The following is a 17,753-nucleotide window of genomic DNA, read 5'->3' on the forward strand; positions in this document are numbered from 1 at the left end:
TCCGAGAAGACGTCCATGAAAAACAAGCAGACCTCCCTTGTTTCCCGGACAACCTTTTTGGAGACAAGCTGCACGAGACGGTGGCACAACTCAAGGAACAAAATGTGGCGGTGATGTTGCCGACAACATAGGCAGTAGAGGAGGACCAGAAGACTCATCTGCATACTGCTCCCAGCATCCCCCGAGAGAGGCATCCAGAGGTCACCGCAAACGATCCAGGAATTGAATTCCACAGCCCCAGCTTCCTGAGGCCCCGCAACCTTTGCAGTACAGGAGGATCGGAAGTGCGTACCTCATGGCGCGCGAGTTTCAAACCCTTCTATTCTTTGTGTGAAGATCAATTTAATAGTGTTTAAAGAGGATTGGTAAGTATAGCTTTGGAAAATCTTTGGGTTTATAAAGGTTTGGAGAAAGGTGAAATAGTGGGATTTTTTTTTTTAGAGTTATTGTGTGTCAACCCTTGATTTTTTTTTTAGAGTTATTGTGTGTCAACCCTTGATTTTTAGGCAAGAGAGACTTTCTCATTAAAAATCAATCAGGCTCTTATCTCAATAATACTATTGTACCAGCCCTTATTCAAAGTTTAATCATCCCCTTGTAGGACTCTAGCTGATTAATTAGTAAATTCACCTGTAAATTTAAAGTACTCTAATTTCAACTCCCTTAGTATCCTAAACTTAACTAGGAACTCAATAAAATTAAGATGAAGGCAGCAGTCTAGCAGCAAGAGGGGAGCTTTCCAGAGTGTCACATGCATGATTTTTTTATCCGCCAGTGAGAAATTGTATGTGTGCACTCGGTGCAAAGAGCTCCTGGCTCTCGGAACAAGTCTGATCTCTGGAGGCTAGAGTAGCAGACTTTGAGCAGCTGAGGGAGACCGAGAGGTACATTGATGAGACCTTCAGGGACATAGGAGCCAAGTCCCAAATCCAGTCTGGCAGCCCCAGTGCTACCTTAGATCAGAAAGGTCTCCCAGTAGGAGAACATCACCCTGGTGTAGCAGGAGGTGATCCTGTAGCAAGGACCTGCTCTCCAGGTGATGTATTGTCCTCTCGCAATGAGGACAAGTCTCCCAGGGCTATTGCCCAGGAGGGAAGGGTTGGCCGGCCATCATAGTTGGTGATTCGATTATTAGAAATGTAGATAGCAGGGTGGCTGGTGGACTGCCTGGTGTGAAGGTGGCAGACCTCATGCGTCACCTAGATAGGATTATAGACAGTGCTGGGGAGGAGCTGGCTGTCGTGGTACATGTGGGCACCAACGACATAGGAAAATGTGGGAGAGAGGTTCTGGAAGCCAAATTTAGGATTTTAGGTAGAAAGCTGGAATCCAGAACCTCCAGGGTGGCATTCTCTGAAATGCTCCCTGTTCCAAGTGCAGGTCCCCAGAGGCAGGCAGAGCTCCAGAGTTTCAATGCATGGATGAGACGATGGTGCAGGGAAGAGGGATTCAGTTTTGTAAGGAACTGGGGAAACTTTTGGTGAAGGGGGAGTCTCTTCCGAAGGGATGGGCTCCACCTTAACCAGAGTTAGAACCAAGCTGCTGGCACTAACTTTTAAAAAGGTGATAGAGCAGCTTTTAAACTAGAAGAAGGGGGAAAGCAGACAGTCACTCAGCAGTGCATGGTTTGGAGGAATGTATCCTTGAAGGATACTAATGAAACAGGAGAGTTAGGGCATCCCAACAGAGAGGTTCCAATAAAAGCAAATGTAGTCCATGTGTCTATATGTAAAAAATCACCAAAGCTAATGATTTCCAAATTATCCCTAACAACTGAAAAGCAGATTGTTAATACAAATAAAAAACACACTTTGAAATGTCTGTATGCCAATGCCAGAAGTCTAAGAAGTAAGATGGGAGAGTTAGAGTGTATAGTAGTAAATGATGACATAACTGGCATCACAGAAACCTGGTGGAAGGAGGATAACCAATGAGACAGTGTTATAAGAACATAAGAAAATGCCATACTGGGTCAGACCAAGGGTCCATCAAGCCCAGCATCCTGTTTCCAACAGTGGCCAATCCAGGCCATAAGAACCTGGCAAGTACCCAAAAACTAAGTCTATTCCATGTAACCATTGCTAATGGCAGTGGCTATTCTCTAAGTGAACTTAATAGCAGGTAATGGACTTCTCCTCCAAGAACTTATCCAATCCTTTTTTAAACACAGCTATATTAACTGCACTAACCACATCCTCCGGCAACAAATTCCAGAGTTTAATTGTGCGTTGAGTGAAAAAGAACTTTCTCCGATTAGTTTTAAATGTGCCCCATGCTAACTTCATGGAGTGCCCCCTAGTCTTTCTACTATCCGAAAGAGTAAATAACCGATTCACATCTACCCGTTCTAGACCTCTCATGATTTTAAACACCTCTATCATATCCCCCCTCAGCCGTCTCTTCTCCAAGCTGAAAAGTCCTAATCTCTTTAGTCTTTCCTCATAGGGGAGTTGTTCCATTCCCTTATCATTTTGGAAGCCCTTCTCTGTACCTTCTCCATCGCAATTATATCAGGGTACAAACTATATCACAATGATAGAGAGGATCTACTTGGTGAGGGTGTAGCACTTTATGTCCGGGAGGGTATAGAGTCCAACAGGATAAAGATCTTACAAGAGACTAAATGCTCAGTGGAATCTATATGGGTAGAAATCCCATGTTTGCTGGGTAAGAGTATAGTGATAGGAGTATACTACCGTCCACCTGGACAAAATGGTCAGACAGATGATGAAATGCTAAGAGAAATCAGGGAAGCTAACCAATTTGGCAATGCAATAATAATGGGAGATTTCAATGGGTAAATGGGAGATTTCAATGGGTAAATGTAACATCAGGACTTGCTAGAGACAAAGTTCCTGGATGTAATAAATGACTGCTTCATGGAGCAATTGGTTCAGGAACCAACGAGAAAGGGAGCTATTTTAGATTTAATTCTTAGTGGAACACAGGATTTGGTGACAGAGGTAACAGTGGTGGGGCCACTTGGCAATAGTGATCTTAATATGATCACATTTAAACTAATAAATGGAAGGGGGACAATAAGTAAATCTACAGCTCTAACACTAAATTTTAAAAAGGGAAACTTTGACAAAATGAGGAAAATAGAAAAAAACTGAAAGTTGCAGCTGCAAAGGTTAAAAGTGTTCAACAGGCATGGACATTGTTTAAGAATACAATCCTAGACACGCAGTCCAGATGCATTCCACCATTAAGAAAGGTGGAAGGAGGGCAAAACGATTACCAGCATGGTTAAAAGGTGAGGTGAAAGAGGCTATTTTAGCCAAAAAAAAAACCATCCTTCAAAAATTGGAAGAAGGATCCATCTGAAGAAAATAGGATAAAGCATAAACATTGTCAAGTTAAGTGTAAAACATTGATAAGAAAGGCAAAGAGAGAACTCAAATGATGTTGGCCGTAGAGGCAAAAACTCATAATAAAAACTTTTTAAAATATATCCGAAGCAAGAAACCTGTGAGGGAGTCTGTTGGTCAATTAGATGACCGAGGGGTTAAAGGGGCTCTTAGGGAAGATAAGGCCATTGCAGAAAGACTAAATTAATTCTTTGCTTCCGTGTTTACTAATGAGGATGTTGGGGAGATACCAGTTCCGGGGATGGTTTTCAAGGGTGAAAATTCAGACGAACTGAACCAAATCACTGTGAACTTGGAAGATGTAGTAGGCCAGATTGATAAACTAAAGAGTAGCAAATCACCTGGACCGTATGGTATGCATCCTAGGGTACTGAAGGAACTCAAAAATGAAATTTCTGATCTATTACTTAAAAATTGTAACCTATCATTAAAATCATCCATTGTACCTGAAGACTGGAGGGTGGCCAATGTAACCCCAATATTTAAAAAGGGTGCCAGGGGCGATCCGGGACAAGTGAGCCTGACTTCAGTGCCAGGAAAAATAGTGGAAACTATTCTGAAGATCAAAATCGTAAAGCATATAGAAAGACATGGTTTAAAGGAACACAATCAACATGGATTTACCCAAGGGAAGTCTTGCCTAACAAATCTGCTTCATTTTTTTGAAGGGGTTAATAAACATGTGGATAAAGGTGAACCGGTAGATGTAGTGTATTTAGATTTTCAGAAGGCGTTTGACCAGGTCCCTCATGAGAGGCTTCTAAGAAAACTAAAAAGTCATGGGATAGGAGGCAATGTCCTTTCGTGGATTACAAACTGGTTAAAAGACAGGAAACAGAGAGGAGGACTAAATGGTCAATTTTCTCAGTGGAAAAGGATAAACAGTGGAGTGCCTCAGGGATCTGTACTTGGACCGGTGCTTTTCAATATATTTATAAATGATCTGGAAAGGAATACGACGAGTGAGGTAATCAAATTTGCGGATGATACAAAATTATTCAGAGTAGTTAAATCACAAACGGATTGTGATACATTACAGGAGGACCTTATGAGACTGAAAGATTGGGCATCCAAATGGCAAATGAAATTTGATATGGACAAGTGTAAGGTGTTGCACATAGGGAAAAATAACCCTTGCTGTAGTTAACGATGTTAGGTTCCATATTAGGAGCTACCACCCAGGAAAAAGATCTAGGCATCATAGTGGATAATACTTTAAAATCGTCGGCTCAGTGTGCTGCAGCAGTCAAAAAAGCAAACAAAATGTTAGGAATTATTCGGAAGGGAATGGTTAATAAAACGGAAAATATTATAATGCCTCTGTATCGCTCCATGGTGAGACCGCACCTTGAATACTGTGTATAATTCTGGTAGCTGCATCTCAAAAAATATATAGTTGCGATGGAGAAGATACAGAGAAGGGCAACCAAAATGATAAAGGGGATGGAACAGCTCCCCTATGAGGAAAGGCTGAAGAGGTTAGGGCTGTTCAGCTTGGAGAAGAAACGCTGAGGGGGGATATGATAGAGGTCTTTAAAATCATGAGAGGTCTTGAACAAGTAGATGTGAATCGGTTAATTACACGTTCGGATAATAGAAGGACTAGGGGGCACTCCAAGAAGTTAGCAAGTAGCACATTTAAGACTAATCAGAGAAAATTATTTTTCACTCACTCAACGCACAATTAAGCTCTGGAATTTGTTGCCAGAGGTTGTGGTTAGTGCAGTTAGTGTAGCTGGGTTCAAAAAAGGTTTGGATAAGTTCCTGGAGGGAGACGTCCATTACCTGCTATAAATCAAGTTTACTTAGGGAATAGCCACTGCGATTAATTGCATCAGTAGCCTGAGATCTTCTTGGTGTTTGGGTACTTGCCAGGTTCTTGTGGCCTGGTTTGGCCTCTGTTGGAAACAGGATGCTGGGCTTGATGGACCCTTTGTCTGACCCAGCATGGTAATTTCTTATGTTCTTAAGTCTTAATCTAAAGATGCTTCTACTGGCCCTATCTGCCCTTAATCTGATCCGCCAGCTCATCCACAATCACCTCAACAGCCAACACCTCGCCCTTCCAAGACACCAATGCCCCTAAGCCCCCTCAGGGTTTTTAGCAACACTGGGGCCATCTCTACCGCTACCAGTGGGAGGCATGCTTTCCCACTTCCTTCTGGCGTGGGAGGCGATCACCTCAGACCAGGATAATCAAAGATGCTCAGGATAATCAAAGATGGCTACTTTCTCAACTTTACGTCTCTCCCGCACATAATTCGTCAAAAGCAGGCAGACTCCCAACACAGCCGGCCCCTGCAGGAAGAGATCACCAAACTACTCCATCAAAGATCTATCCACAAGGGGCCTGCTTCTCAACTTCATCAAGGGTTCTACTCCCAATACTTCCTCATTCCCAAGAAGTCGGGAGGCTTACGACCCATCCTGGACCTGTGGTCTCTCAACAAGTACCTAACCAGGGAAAAGTTCAAGATGATGTCACTCAAGTCCATCCTATCCTTTCTCCGCCCCAATGACTGGATGTGTTCGCTCAACCTCAAGAATGCTTACTCTCATATCCCTATGCACCCTACATCATATAGTACCTATGCTTCACAGCCAATGGCCGCCACTTCCAATACAAAGTGTTTCCCTTTGGCTTGTCTTTGGCTCCCAGGGTCTTCACGAAGTGCCTAGCGGTAGCGGTGGCCTACCTCTGGAAACAGGGAATCCAACTGTTTCCTTACCTGTATGACTGGCTGTTAGTAGCCCCCAATCCCCCCGTCCTGCACAACCACTTACTGGCGACCATCCTACGAGAAATCCAATCTACAGCCCTCTCAAACTCTGCAATTTAATCAGCGCATACATCAACACGACTCTGGACAGAGCTTTCCTTCCGGAATCCAGGTCCCTCACCCTCAGGTCGTTGGCCAATCATCTCCACAAGGCCCCCAAGCACCTCCGCTCAACAGATACCCATCCTCTGTCGCATGGCTGCATCCATCTATGTAGTGCCCTGCGCTCACCTGCACATGCGCCACCTCCAATGGGGCATGAAATCCTAATGGAACCAATTTCGCCACCCTCTCTCCAGACAAATCATCCTCACGCCCAGCATGAAACGAGATTTAGAGTGGTGGCTGATTCAGTCAGTGCTCGCAGCAGATGCACCTCTCCGCCCCCCCGATGCATCACATCATTCTCACCATCGATGCATCGACCAAGGGATAGGGTGCCCACCTAGCCCAACTTCAGACACAAGGACTGTGATCCTCCTGGGAACGGACGCAGCAGATCAACCTCCTAGAGCTTCGGGTCATCCGAAATGCTCTTCAAACCTTTGAACCCTCTCTACAGAGAAGGACAGTCATAATCCACACAGACAACCAGGTCGCAATGTTCTACATCAACAAAGAAGGAGGGTCTGGTTCCTGGAGACTGCAAGGAGGCGGTGTGGATCCTGGAATGGGCTGAAAGCAGCTCCATAACATTGCAAGCCACTTACTTACCAGGCATACAGAACTCCAGAGCGGACAGACTGAGCAAGATTTTCTATCCCCACTAGTGGGAACTTCGTCAGGATGTGGCGGAAAGACTCTTTCGAACCTGGGGTCTTCCTCACGTCGATCAGCACCTGGCGCAAGATGCATTTCTCATCTCCTGGATGGGAGGTCTTCTTTACGCTTTCCCTCCCATACCTCGCACAGTCCAGAATTGCATCGTGGACGAGGCCAATCTCATCCTCATAGCTCCAACATGGCCCAGGCAACTGTGGTATGCGTATCTAGTTTGACTATCTGTGGACAAACCGATACCACTGGGCCACAGTTCGGACCTGCTCACCCAGGAAGGGGGCTCTCTGCTTTACCCCCTCCATCTCACTACATGGAGATTGAGAGGGTGGTACTCCGCCACTTGAACCTATCCCTGCAACTTCAGGACATCCTGGTCTCCTCCAGGAAACCCTCCACCAGACAAAACTATCAGAGGAAATGGGTCCGGTACTCTTCCTGGTGTACAGAGAATAGTATGGACCCCTTCACCTGTTCTCCGGAATGATTGCTGGAATACCTTCACCTTCTCTACCGGAAGGGACTGGCAATGGGTCCATCTCAGTGCCATCGCGTCCTACCATCACCTTCATAACGAGGCCCCAATTTCCTGCCACCCACTAATTTCCAAATTCATGAAGGGAGTTCTACAACTGCGACCATCTGTTCAGAATCCTCCAGTCCCGTGGGACCTAAATGTGGTTCTGGAGCAATTAATACTACCGCCTTTCAAGCCACTGGACAGTTGTCAACCGAGATCCCTCTCCTGGAAAGTACTTTTCCTCATCACCTTCACCTCAGCATGACGTGTCAGTGAATTACAGGCACTGGTGACCTACTCGCCGTACCTGGAATTCTACCATGACAAGGTGACTCTACGTCTGCATCCAGCGCTCTTTCCCAAAGTGGTCTCGGCTTTCCATCTAAGCCAGACCATAGCTCTGCCGACCTTCTATCCATAGCCACACAGGAATGACGGCGATCGGAGGCTTCACATATTGGATTGTAAGCATGCGCTAGCCTATTATAAGCAGACACACTCTGAATGTAGAGCCTCCCAGCTTTTCGTCTCCTTCAACCTGAATGGCCCAGTTTCCAAGAGAACCCTTTCATCCTGGATCTCAAACTGCATTCAGTTCTGCTATCAGAAGAGATCGGAGGCCTTATCTACTTCCCCTAAGGCTCACACTATACACCCAACAGTGTGATCCTATCTGCAGGTATTCTGTTTGATGGCGGCAACCCTGGAAGTGGTGCCATGGGTGAGGGCGCATGTGTGTCCTTTTCAGCGCTCCCTGCTGTCTCGTCCCAGGACTATTCAATTTAGCTCCACCTGCTGATGGAGATCTGCTCCCAACTACAGTGGTTGTTACAAGCAGATCATCTAAGGGAGTTTCTCTGAAATCACCGGTCTGGTTAGTACTCACGATGGATGCGAGCCTTCAGGGTTGGTGCGCTTACTGTCAGGAACTGAAAACGCTGGAGTGCGGAAGAGTCTTTCTGGAACATCAATCTGCTGGAAGCCCAGGCGTTCTGGATGGCATGCTTGCAGTTCAGCAGCAGACTGCAGGGTCGAGCGGTCCAGATAATGTCGGACAATGCAACGACAGTGGCTTACATCAATCAGCAGGGAGGAACGAAGAGCCAGCAAGTGTTGCAGGAGATAGACCAAATTTATGGAATGAGCAGAAGTGCATCTTTAGGAAATCTCGGCCTCACACATTGCAGGAAAAGACAATGTTAAGAGCAGACTTTCTCAGCAGGGAGAGTCTGGACTCAGGAGAATGGGTATTGTTGGACGAGGGATTTCAGCTGATAGTGGATTGCTGGAGCCGACCGTTTCTAGATCTACTGGCAACTTCTCACAATGTGAAGGTTCTTCAATTCTTCAGTTGCAAGAGAGAGCCGAAGTCCTTGGATATTGATGCTCTCGTGCAGGAATGGTTGGAGGACAAGCTGCTATATGCTTTTTGCCCATAGTCCATGTTGGACAGAATGGTTTGGAAGGTCGAGGGTCACAGAGGGATGGTGATTTTAGTGGCACCAGATTGACCCAGGAGATCATGGTATGCAGATCTGTGATGGCTCCTGGTAGACTCCCCCTCCAGTTTCCGACGCACAGGAATTTGTTGCGGCAGGGATCTGTGCTTCACGAAGATCCAACTCAGTTTTGTCTTACAATATGACCCTTGAGAGGGCTTGGTTTCTGAAGCTTGGATATTCTACTGCACCATGCCATGAGCAAGAAAGGTCTCCACTTCCTTAGCCTATGTGCAGGCTTGGTGAGTGTTTGAGGCTTGGAGTGAAGATAGAGGTGTTCTTCCTGCTCATTTTAGAATTTTTACAGGATGGGTTGAATAAAGGGTTGGCCCTTAATTCCTTATAGGTGGAAGCAGTTGCTCTTGCCTGTTTCAGGAGTCACGTGAATGGTGAGTCCTTATTGGCTCATCCAGATGTGGCCCATTTCTTGAAAGGAGTGAAACATCTTCGTCCTTCCTTGCGGTTACCAATACCATTGTGGAGTCTTAATCTGGCTTTGGATTTTTTGGCGGGCCCTTCATTTCAACCTATGCGTAGCCTTTCCTTACAGTCACTGACCTTGAAAATGGTGTTTCTTGTACCAATTTATTCTACACATCACTTCTGAGCTGCAGGCCTTGTCTTGCCGGGAGCCATTCCTTTGGGTGACTCCAGGGGTGATACAGATGTGTTCTATTCCTTCCTTTTTGCCAAAAGTGGTCTCAGATTTTCACTTGAATCAGTCCATTTCCCTGTCATTTCTGGATAGGGAGAGAGATGGAGGAATATCGCCTATTGCAACCCTTGGTTGTCAAGAGATACATTGTGTGTTATGAACTCTGCCCGCGGGTCCCCCCACAAGCAGGCACTCACCTCTCTTCCCATGCTTGCTGCCCGACGTGGCATGGAGCCGCCGAAGTCGGGACTTCCCATGCAGCCGGAGCCGCAGACTCCGCTTCCCTTTGCGGCCCGGAGGCCGTCCGTCTTGCCTGCTCTTCATGCGGCAGGAGCTGCGGACCGCTGTCTGCCATCTTCGCGGCTGGAGCCGCCGCCAACAGGAGGCTTGCGGCCTCCAGCCACATCTTTGTGGCTGGAGGCCACTTGGTGGCTGGAGCCATCCTCGGGGCCTCCTGAAGCGGCTGGAGCCGCTGCCTTCATCAGGGCCTGTCTCCAAGCCCAGCCCTGCTTCCTTGGCGCTGACGTCGGTGCAGGACCGCTGTCCACGGTCCTGCACAGCTTCCTTCCTGCTCTTGGGCGTGCGGCCGCGCCTCTCTTCAATATTTAAAGGGCCCATGGCCAGATATGCCCTGGGCCCCACCTAGTGACTATTTCCTGTAGCAGCCCTATAAAAGGGCTGTCCTTGCACTACGTCCTGGCCTTGCATCGGAGTGTCTTCAGCCCTGGAGGCTCCTGCCTGCCAGCGCTCCGACAGGTCCTTTGTCGTCTTCGTGGAGCTCCTCGTCTAGTCGTCTCGTCATGTCTTCGTTGCCTGAGGTCCCTTTCCAGATGTCCTGGTGTCTCGTCATTGATGTCCGCTTGCTGATGTTCCAGGTCCCTTGATGTTCTTCGCCTGAGCTCTGGAGCCTTCTGTTCTGCCAGCCGTGGATCTCCAGATGATGCTTCTCTGTCTTGGGAGATGCCGGCAGTGGACTGGTGTCCTGTGTTCCTGAGCAGTCCTGTGCTGCCAGTCTTTATGGTGCTTTGGATGACATCGGCTTGGTTGTCGAAGTCCCACCTAGTCTGGATCCTCTCCTGCGCTCGTCCCGCTCTCCTCGTGGTCTGTGACCAGCCCCCTCAGGCTGTATAGGGCATGCAGTGGGACAGGGTAGTCTGCGACCAGCCCATTGGGTCCGCCCGTGAAGGTGGACTGAGTAGGGCGCCCTGAGAGACAGTGCCAATGTCTTCCTTCCCAGCTTCTCGTCTTGTCTGGACTTCTCCAAGTTCCTCGTCTCGTCTCTGATGCCGTTGCATCAGCATTGGTGTCATGTCTTCAACAGCCTTGGTGTCAAGGCCTCAGTCTGCCCTCCTCTTCAGGCTGGCTTGCTGCTCCATGCCGATCCAAGTGGCAGGTCCGAAAGGGCTTGGAACGGTCGGAGGACCGTTCCCCTACCAACATCATCTTGTTGTTGGCTCTGGGAGCTTGCAGGCCCGGCAGAGGGTAAGATCGTGTTCTGCCATTCTGGAACACGTCTCCAACCCTCGGTTCAGTCCTGGATCCGTCTGGGGTCAGGCTGAGGCCCAAGGGCACACTAAAACACCCTCATTGTAACAGAATGCAAGGCCTTCCGTGGCTGTTTGCCAATGTAACATTGTGAGGTATCTGGAGGTTTCTAAACCTTTTCAGAAGACGGATCACCTGTTTGTCCTTAACGGTGGAGGTAAACAGGGTGAGCTGGCTTCGTGGGCTACAATAGCTCGTTGGATTAAGGAGGTAGTCATGGCCGTGTATGTGGATGCTGAAAAGCCATTACCTAGTCAGGTTAGGGCTCAGGCAGTGTCATGGGCGGAAGTTAGATTGTTGTCTCCCATCGACATTTGCTGAGCTGCGATGTGGTCCTCCTTACACACCTTTTCTGAGTATTATTGTCTAGATGTGCAGGCCCAGGATGACGCAGCCTTTGAATGTGCAGTTTTGACAGGACTGCGGGCAGCATCCAGCCCTATTCGGGAGTAGCTTGAGTACACCCCACTGGTCCTGAATTCATCTCTCTGGATGCTAGGAAATGAGAAGTTATTTCTTACCTGATGACTTCCTTTTCCTTAGACCAGACAGATGAATTTAGCTTCTTGCCCTTGTGTTATGGTCTCCTGCTGGCCATGTGTTCAAGGGGTTACTGTAAGTGTTACTCCAGTCCCTAGACTAGTAGTGTTAATGTATTCTTTGTCTGAGTTCAGTGTTTCCTGTTGGCTGAGTATTGAAATGATTATCTGTTGTTAATCAAGTGTTTGAGTCTGCCCCCAGTTGGCTTTTGAAGAGAATACTGGCTGGCTGATGTCACTGCAGGAGTACATGTACTGTGACGTCAGCTTTGCTCTGTCTCCATCTGCTGGTAGAGGTGCATAACCCACTGGTCCTGAATTCATCTGTCTGGTCTAAGTAAAAGGAAATTACCAGGTAAGTAGAATTTCTCATTCTTGTTGGTTCTTGTACCATCTGCTTCATGAAGCAGTCATTTATTTCATCTAGGAACTTTACCTCTCTAGCATGTCCTGATGTAACGTTCACCCAGTCAATAATGGGGTAATTGAAATCACCCATTATCATTGTGCTGCTGATTTTGTTAGCTTCCCTAATTTCTGTTAGCATTTCATGGTCTGCTCATTCTGGCCAGGTGGGTGGTAATACACCCCCACTGTTATTCTATTCATCTTCTCACATGGAATTTCTATCCGTAAAGATGCAACATTGCATTTTGTTTCCAGCTGAACTTTTATCCTGTTTGACTCAATGCTCTCTTTAATATATAGTGCCACTATTCCGCTCATCTGATCTAGCCTATCATTTTGATATAATTTGTACCCTGCAAATAATTTTCTCACGAGAAACCAGCAAATAACCAAAGAGTGTCTGGAAATGAACTAAGGTTACCTTCAAACAGCATGGCAGGGTGTCAAAAGGTATTGATTGCTGGGGTCCCCTCTAGAAATCCCGGGGATCTGTCCTGGACAGACCCCTCCTCCTCCTCCCTCCCCCCCATCACTTATATATATATATATATATATATGAGAATTATAATGCTCCACGGCTGTCAGGCTCATTTCATAGAAGCATGACAGCAGAAAAAGACTGTGTGGCCCATCCATCCAATTAATTTAGCATTATAATTCCCATCACTCCCTCTGAGATGCCCTGGGTTTATCCCCTGCTTTCTTGAATTCAGATACTGTTTTTGTCTCCACCACATCCACTGGGAGGCCGATCATTAGTGTCTTTCTGTCTGAAAAAAACCGCAAGTGAAAAGATATGAATGTACCCTGCTTTCAACATCTGCCGAAGTTTTGGGATCTTTTATAAGGAGGAGGAAAGCAGCTAAGAACTGCTCAGCAACTTCTGGAGAGAGTAAGGTGAACTCGACGCATTCCTTCTCAATCTGTGCCATCACAGCCGGGAAACCTGCAAAGCAACGCACAGGCTGAGTGCCCTGTCCCTCAGCACTGTTTATGGATTGATTTGATTTCTAGACTTCTGTACTGCTTGTCCCAACAGTGGCTGGAAGAAGGTTAACAAAACACACAACCGTTATTCCTGAACATAGCCAGATCAGTCCAGACAAGTGGGTATTGCCTCCCTACCAGCAGATGGAGTCAGAGAGCAAAGCTTTGGGCACTGCTACATAACCGAGAGAGCCACCTGCAGTCCCTCAATATCTCTCTGACTCCAGCACATGGTAGAGGTGCAACCCTACAGTCTGAGATTAAGAAAGAGAGAAATTGAAGTAGGAGAATTTCAGAGGAAGCTCCCTGAGGTGTTAGGCTCCTTGGAGGACCATCCCTCAGGTTGAGCCGGGCATCCAGGGGGGGGGGGGAGGGGGTTGGAAGCCTCTGACGTGCTTGCCCGCATCGTGCCGGGGGCCCTGAAAGCCAGGGGACTGGTTCCCTCAGGGCTTCCGAGGCCTCTGTCTGCAAGGCCCTGGAATCCGGGAAGTACCCCTGTATGTGATTTTTGCCTTTGTATCTGTGATTTTAAAGTTTAAAAAAAAAAAAGAGAGGAGAGGAGCGGAGCAGAAAGGCTTTGCTGGGGGGCAGAAGGTATGGCCATAGGCCTCGGCAGAAAGTAGGTAATTACTGCGCCGGTCCGCGCGTGTCCCGGGGGGAGCAGCATTAGCGGCCAAGCCTGGAGTGGAGGAGGCGTGGCAGCAGTTGGTGCGGCCATGTTTGTTTTCCTGCACGTCTCTCGGGTGAGCTGAGGCCGCAGAGCAGCGGTCTTTTCCACCGGTGCCCGGCTGATTTTTCTGCACCGCAGGAAATGGCGCAGCGCGGTTAAGAAAAAAACAAAAAGGCGTGCACCAGAGAAAAGATGGACAGTGGTGTTTGCAGGCCGCAGGATGGGCATCTGTGTGGAAGCACATGGGATGGCGCCCAAACCTCGCAGAGAAGTGCGCCACGCATGTGGGCTGGAGTCTACACGCTTGAATTCTTGCTCCCTCCATCCTGGTTGCGCTTTGGAAGAGGAGGGTTCCTCAGAAGGGGCTTGCTTGGGGAAGCGAATTTCCTGCCCTTCAGGGGTGGGGGGCGGGGAGGGACGTTGGTGTTGGCCGAGGGATCCACAGGACCCCACAAGGTGGCTGGATTTGCAGAAAGCCGCGGGCAGGAGTCCTTTTTAACTAGGGAACCCAGAGATTCCCCTCTCCCGTTTTCTCCTGTGGTTCAGGGGGACTCTGATGAGGGGGGGGGACTCAGATGACAGCCTGAAGCAGGGGATGGATGGCCCTGAGGGATTTTCACCACAATTTAGCCTCTTGATGCATAAAGCCTTCCTGGTAAGGAAGGTGGCTAAGGGGAAGCGGGCGAGAGTGGGGCATCCCCTATCTGCCCTAAAGAAGCCTAAGAGGGCGGCAGGTGGGTCCAGGGATCTACTGCCTTGTCTGGGACTGCATCAGGCAGAGTTGGAGGTGGATCTCAGGGATGGGGGGGACGGGGGGACTCCATGGATGATCCACAGGATGTCCCTTTGGACCACCAGGGGTGGTTCCAGACGCTGATGTGACTGGGGCACTGGGTGTGGACCCGGATGTAGCTAAGGATAACCCAGAGCCGGATGAAATATTGGAGGGGGATGATCCTCGAGTTGTCCATCTATTTTAAGAAGGTGGAACTATGTCCTCTTATTCCCCAGGTCTTGGAGGAATTGAGGATTAAAGTGACTCAGGATGAGTCGGATAGCGAGGGGGGTGAGTCCATTCCTGGATGGGCTGAGGGCCCCCCCCCCCCCCCCCGAGTGCCTTTCCCTTAGCTAAAAAGATCAGGACGTTGGGAAGCTATATCCCCTGATGGAGGAGACTTTGGAGATATTGCGGGTACCCAAAATGGATGCTACGGTGTCAGCGGTCACTTAAAAGATGACAATCCCGGTGGTAGGGACTGCCGTTTTGAAGGATGTGTAGGACCACAAGTTGGAGATTCACCTAAAGTGGATGTTTGAGTTCCCTGCACTGAGTCTTTGGGCTGCCGTTTGTGCCAGCTTGATGCAGAGGGCCTGTCTGTGTGGGGTGCAGAAAGCACAGGAGATGGTGCCCTGCAATCAGCTCGTTTAGAGGCTGGGGTGGCTTATGTAGCCGATGTGTTCTATGATTTGGTTCGCATGTCAGCCAGGAGTATGGTCTCGGCGGTGGCGGCCCGCAGGCTTTTGTGGCTGTGCAATTGGTCAGCGGTCATGTGGTTGAAAGCTCAGCTGTATAATCTCCCTTTCAAAGAGAAGCTTCTCTTTGGGGAGGATTTGGATCAGCTGATGAAGACGTTGGCGGAATCTAAGGGGGAATAGGCTGCCCGAGGATAAACGAGCTAGTAAGAAAGTGTTCCCTCCTCGAACCCAGTTCAGGGATTTGAGGAGATTTCGGTCTGGTAGGACCACCTCCAACGTATCTGCGATGCCAATGGGCAACTGCCAGCAGTCCTTTCGTAGAGGCTCCAGAGATGGAGCCGGTGGTGGCTCCATCTCTGGAGCCTTTTCAGCATCCACCACACACAGTCTCCTGCTTGCTGCGAGACCACGTGAGACTTGAGAAAGGCCTCCCTAACCAGGCACAAAAATTCTAGAGCACAGCTCTCTCTTATGACCTCTAGCACCCAACGGTCCGAGGTAATCCTGGTCCGCTCCACGAAAAAGCTGGATAAGCTGCCCCCTACGGTTTCTATGCAGGGTGTCCCACTCCTGCATAGAAACCGTAGGGGGCAGCTTATCCAGCTTTTTCGTGGAGCGGACCAGGATTACCTCGGACCGTTGGGTGCTAGAGGTCATAAGAGAGAGCTGTGCTCTAGAATTTTTGTGCCTGGTTAGGGAGGCCTTTCTCAAGTCTCACGTGGTCTCGCAGCAAGCAGGAGACTGTGTGTGGTGGATGCTGAAAAGGTTACTGGATCTACGTGCCATAGTGCCCATGCTGCAGGAGGTACAAGGGCAGGTACTGCATTTACTTCGTGGTTCTCAAGGAGGGTACCTTCCTTCCCATTTTTGACCTGCAGAAGGTGAACAGGGCCCTATGGGTAATGCGGTTTCGTATGAGGACACTGCGCACGGTTGAGGCAGCAGTCCACAAAAGGAGAGTTCCTGGCGTCCCTGGACTTGACAGAGGCGTATCTTCAGAATCCAATTTGTATGGACCATCAGAAGTTTCTTCGTTTCATAGTGCTAGGTCAGCATTTTCAGTTCCGGGCCCTTCCTTTCGGACTGGCGACAGCGCCATGAACCTTCCCCAAGATAATGGTGATGGTGGCTGCAGCCCTATGCAAGGAAGGAATTCTGGTTCATCAGTACCTGGACGATTGGTTCATTCGAGCAAAGTCAGAGGAGGAGTGCAAGAGGTAGCTTCAGAGGTGATGAACATCTTGCAATCACTAGATTGGGTCATATGTCAAAGAGCCGTCTGGTTCCAAACCAATCCTTATATTATCTGGGGGCTTTTTTCAATACTAGGAAGAGCAGGGTGATCTTGTTGGAAGACCGAGTGAAGAGATTGCAGGCACAGGTGACACACCTGCTTCGTCTTATGTTGCCAACGGCTCGGGATTACTTTCAAGTGCTCGGTTCCATGGCATCCATGTTAGATTTGTTTCCATGGGCGTTTGCCCACATGAGACCTCTGCAACGTGCTCTGTTGTCCAGGTGGGACCCGTTGTCAGGACAATATCATCTGCCGTTACCCTGCTGCAAGAATCCAGATCTACTCTCTATTGGTGGCCGTCTCAGCACAATCTGAAGAAGGGAATGGACCTGAAACCCCTGGCCTGGGTGGCGGTCACCACGGACGCATGTTCACGTATTTTCAGACAATGTAGCAATGGTGGCATACACAAACCTTCAAGGTGGGATGAATAGTCAGGCGGTAGCTCTGGAGGCACGGCATTTGCTTGTGTCGGCAGTGCGCCTTCTCGAGGGCATAGCGGCCTCGCATGTTGCATGGGCAGAAAACAGACTTCCTCAGCAGGCAGCAATTGGACCCAGGGGAATGGGAGTTGTCCCATGAGGCTTGGAACTGCATTTGTGCCTCGTGGGGAGTTCCCTAGCTGGGCCTTATGGCGAGACGGTTCAATGCAAAGACAAAAAGGTTTCTCAGTCGCAGAAGAGAGGTTGGTTCGGTGGGCCTGGATGCTCTAGTGTGCCCTTGGCCATCGGGGATCCTGCTGTACGTGTTTCCTCCTTGGCCTCTGGTCGGTCGAATTCTGAGGTGAATAGAGGTGCTTCCCGGTTCCGAGGTGTTGGTAGCGCCCGAGTGGCCAAGGTGTCCGTGGTTTGTAGATCTGGTGCATCTGGCGGTGGTTGGCTCGCTTCGGTGGCTCATCTACCAAAGTCAGGGGCCCATATTTTCAGATTGAGAGGATCACTTTTGTCTCGCAGCTTGGCTTTTGAGAGGTGGTAGCTGCGCCTGGAAGGTTATTCGGAGCAGGTTATCTCCACATTTCTCCAGGCTCGTCAACCTGCCACTTTGGCGTATATTCAGGTCTGGAGGACGTTTGAGTCTTGGTGACTTCGGAGACAGGTGCATCCCCTGTCAGTGAAGGTTCCAGGGTCTCACCTATAGTTCCATTCGCATTCAGGTGTCAGCTTTGGGCTCTCTTAGGGGCAAATGGTGAGGGACATAGTTCGTTTCTTAAAAAAGGTCAAGCATTTGTG

At 48.8% G+C, this 17,753-nt stretch overlaps 1 protein-coding gene across 1 annotated transcript in view; it reads right to left on the reverse strand.

Moving 5' to 3' along the window:
• The window catches only part of GSDMA (gasdermin A), a 61,894-nt gene that overhangs the window by 11,220 nt on the left and 32,921 nt on the right, over window positions 1–17,753 (reverse strand). The window contains exon 8 of the mRNA XM_029572468.1: window positions 12,901–13,040. Coding sequence (XP_029428328.1) covers window positions 12,901–13,040 — 140 coding nt within the window. The remainder of the gene's footprint in view (window positions 1–12,900; window positions 13,041–17,753) is intronic.

This window comes from Rhinatrema bivittatum, chromosome 12, assembly GCF_901001135.1.
Source record: "Rhinatrema bivittatum chromosome 12, aRhiBiv1.1, whole genome shotgun sequence".
Taxonomy (NCBI): domain Eukaryota; kingdom Metazoa; phylum Chordata; class Amphibia; order Gymnophiona; family Rhinatrematidae; genus Rhinatrema; species Rhinatrema bivittatum.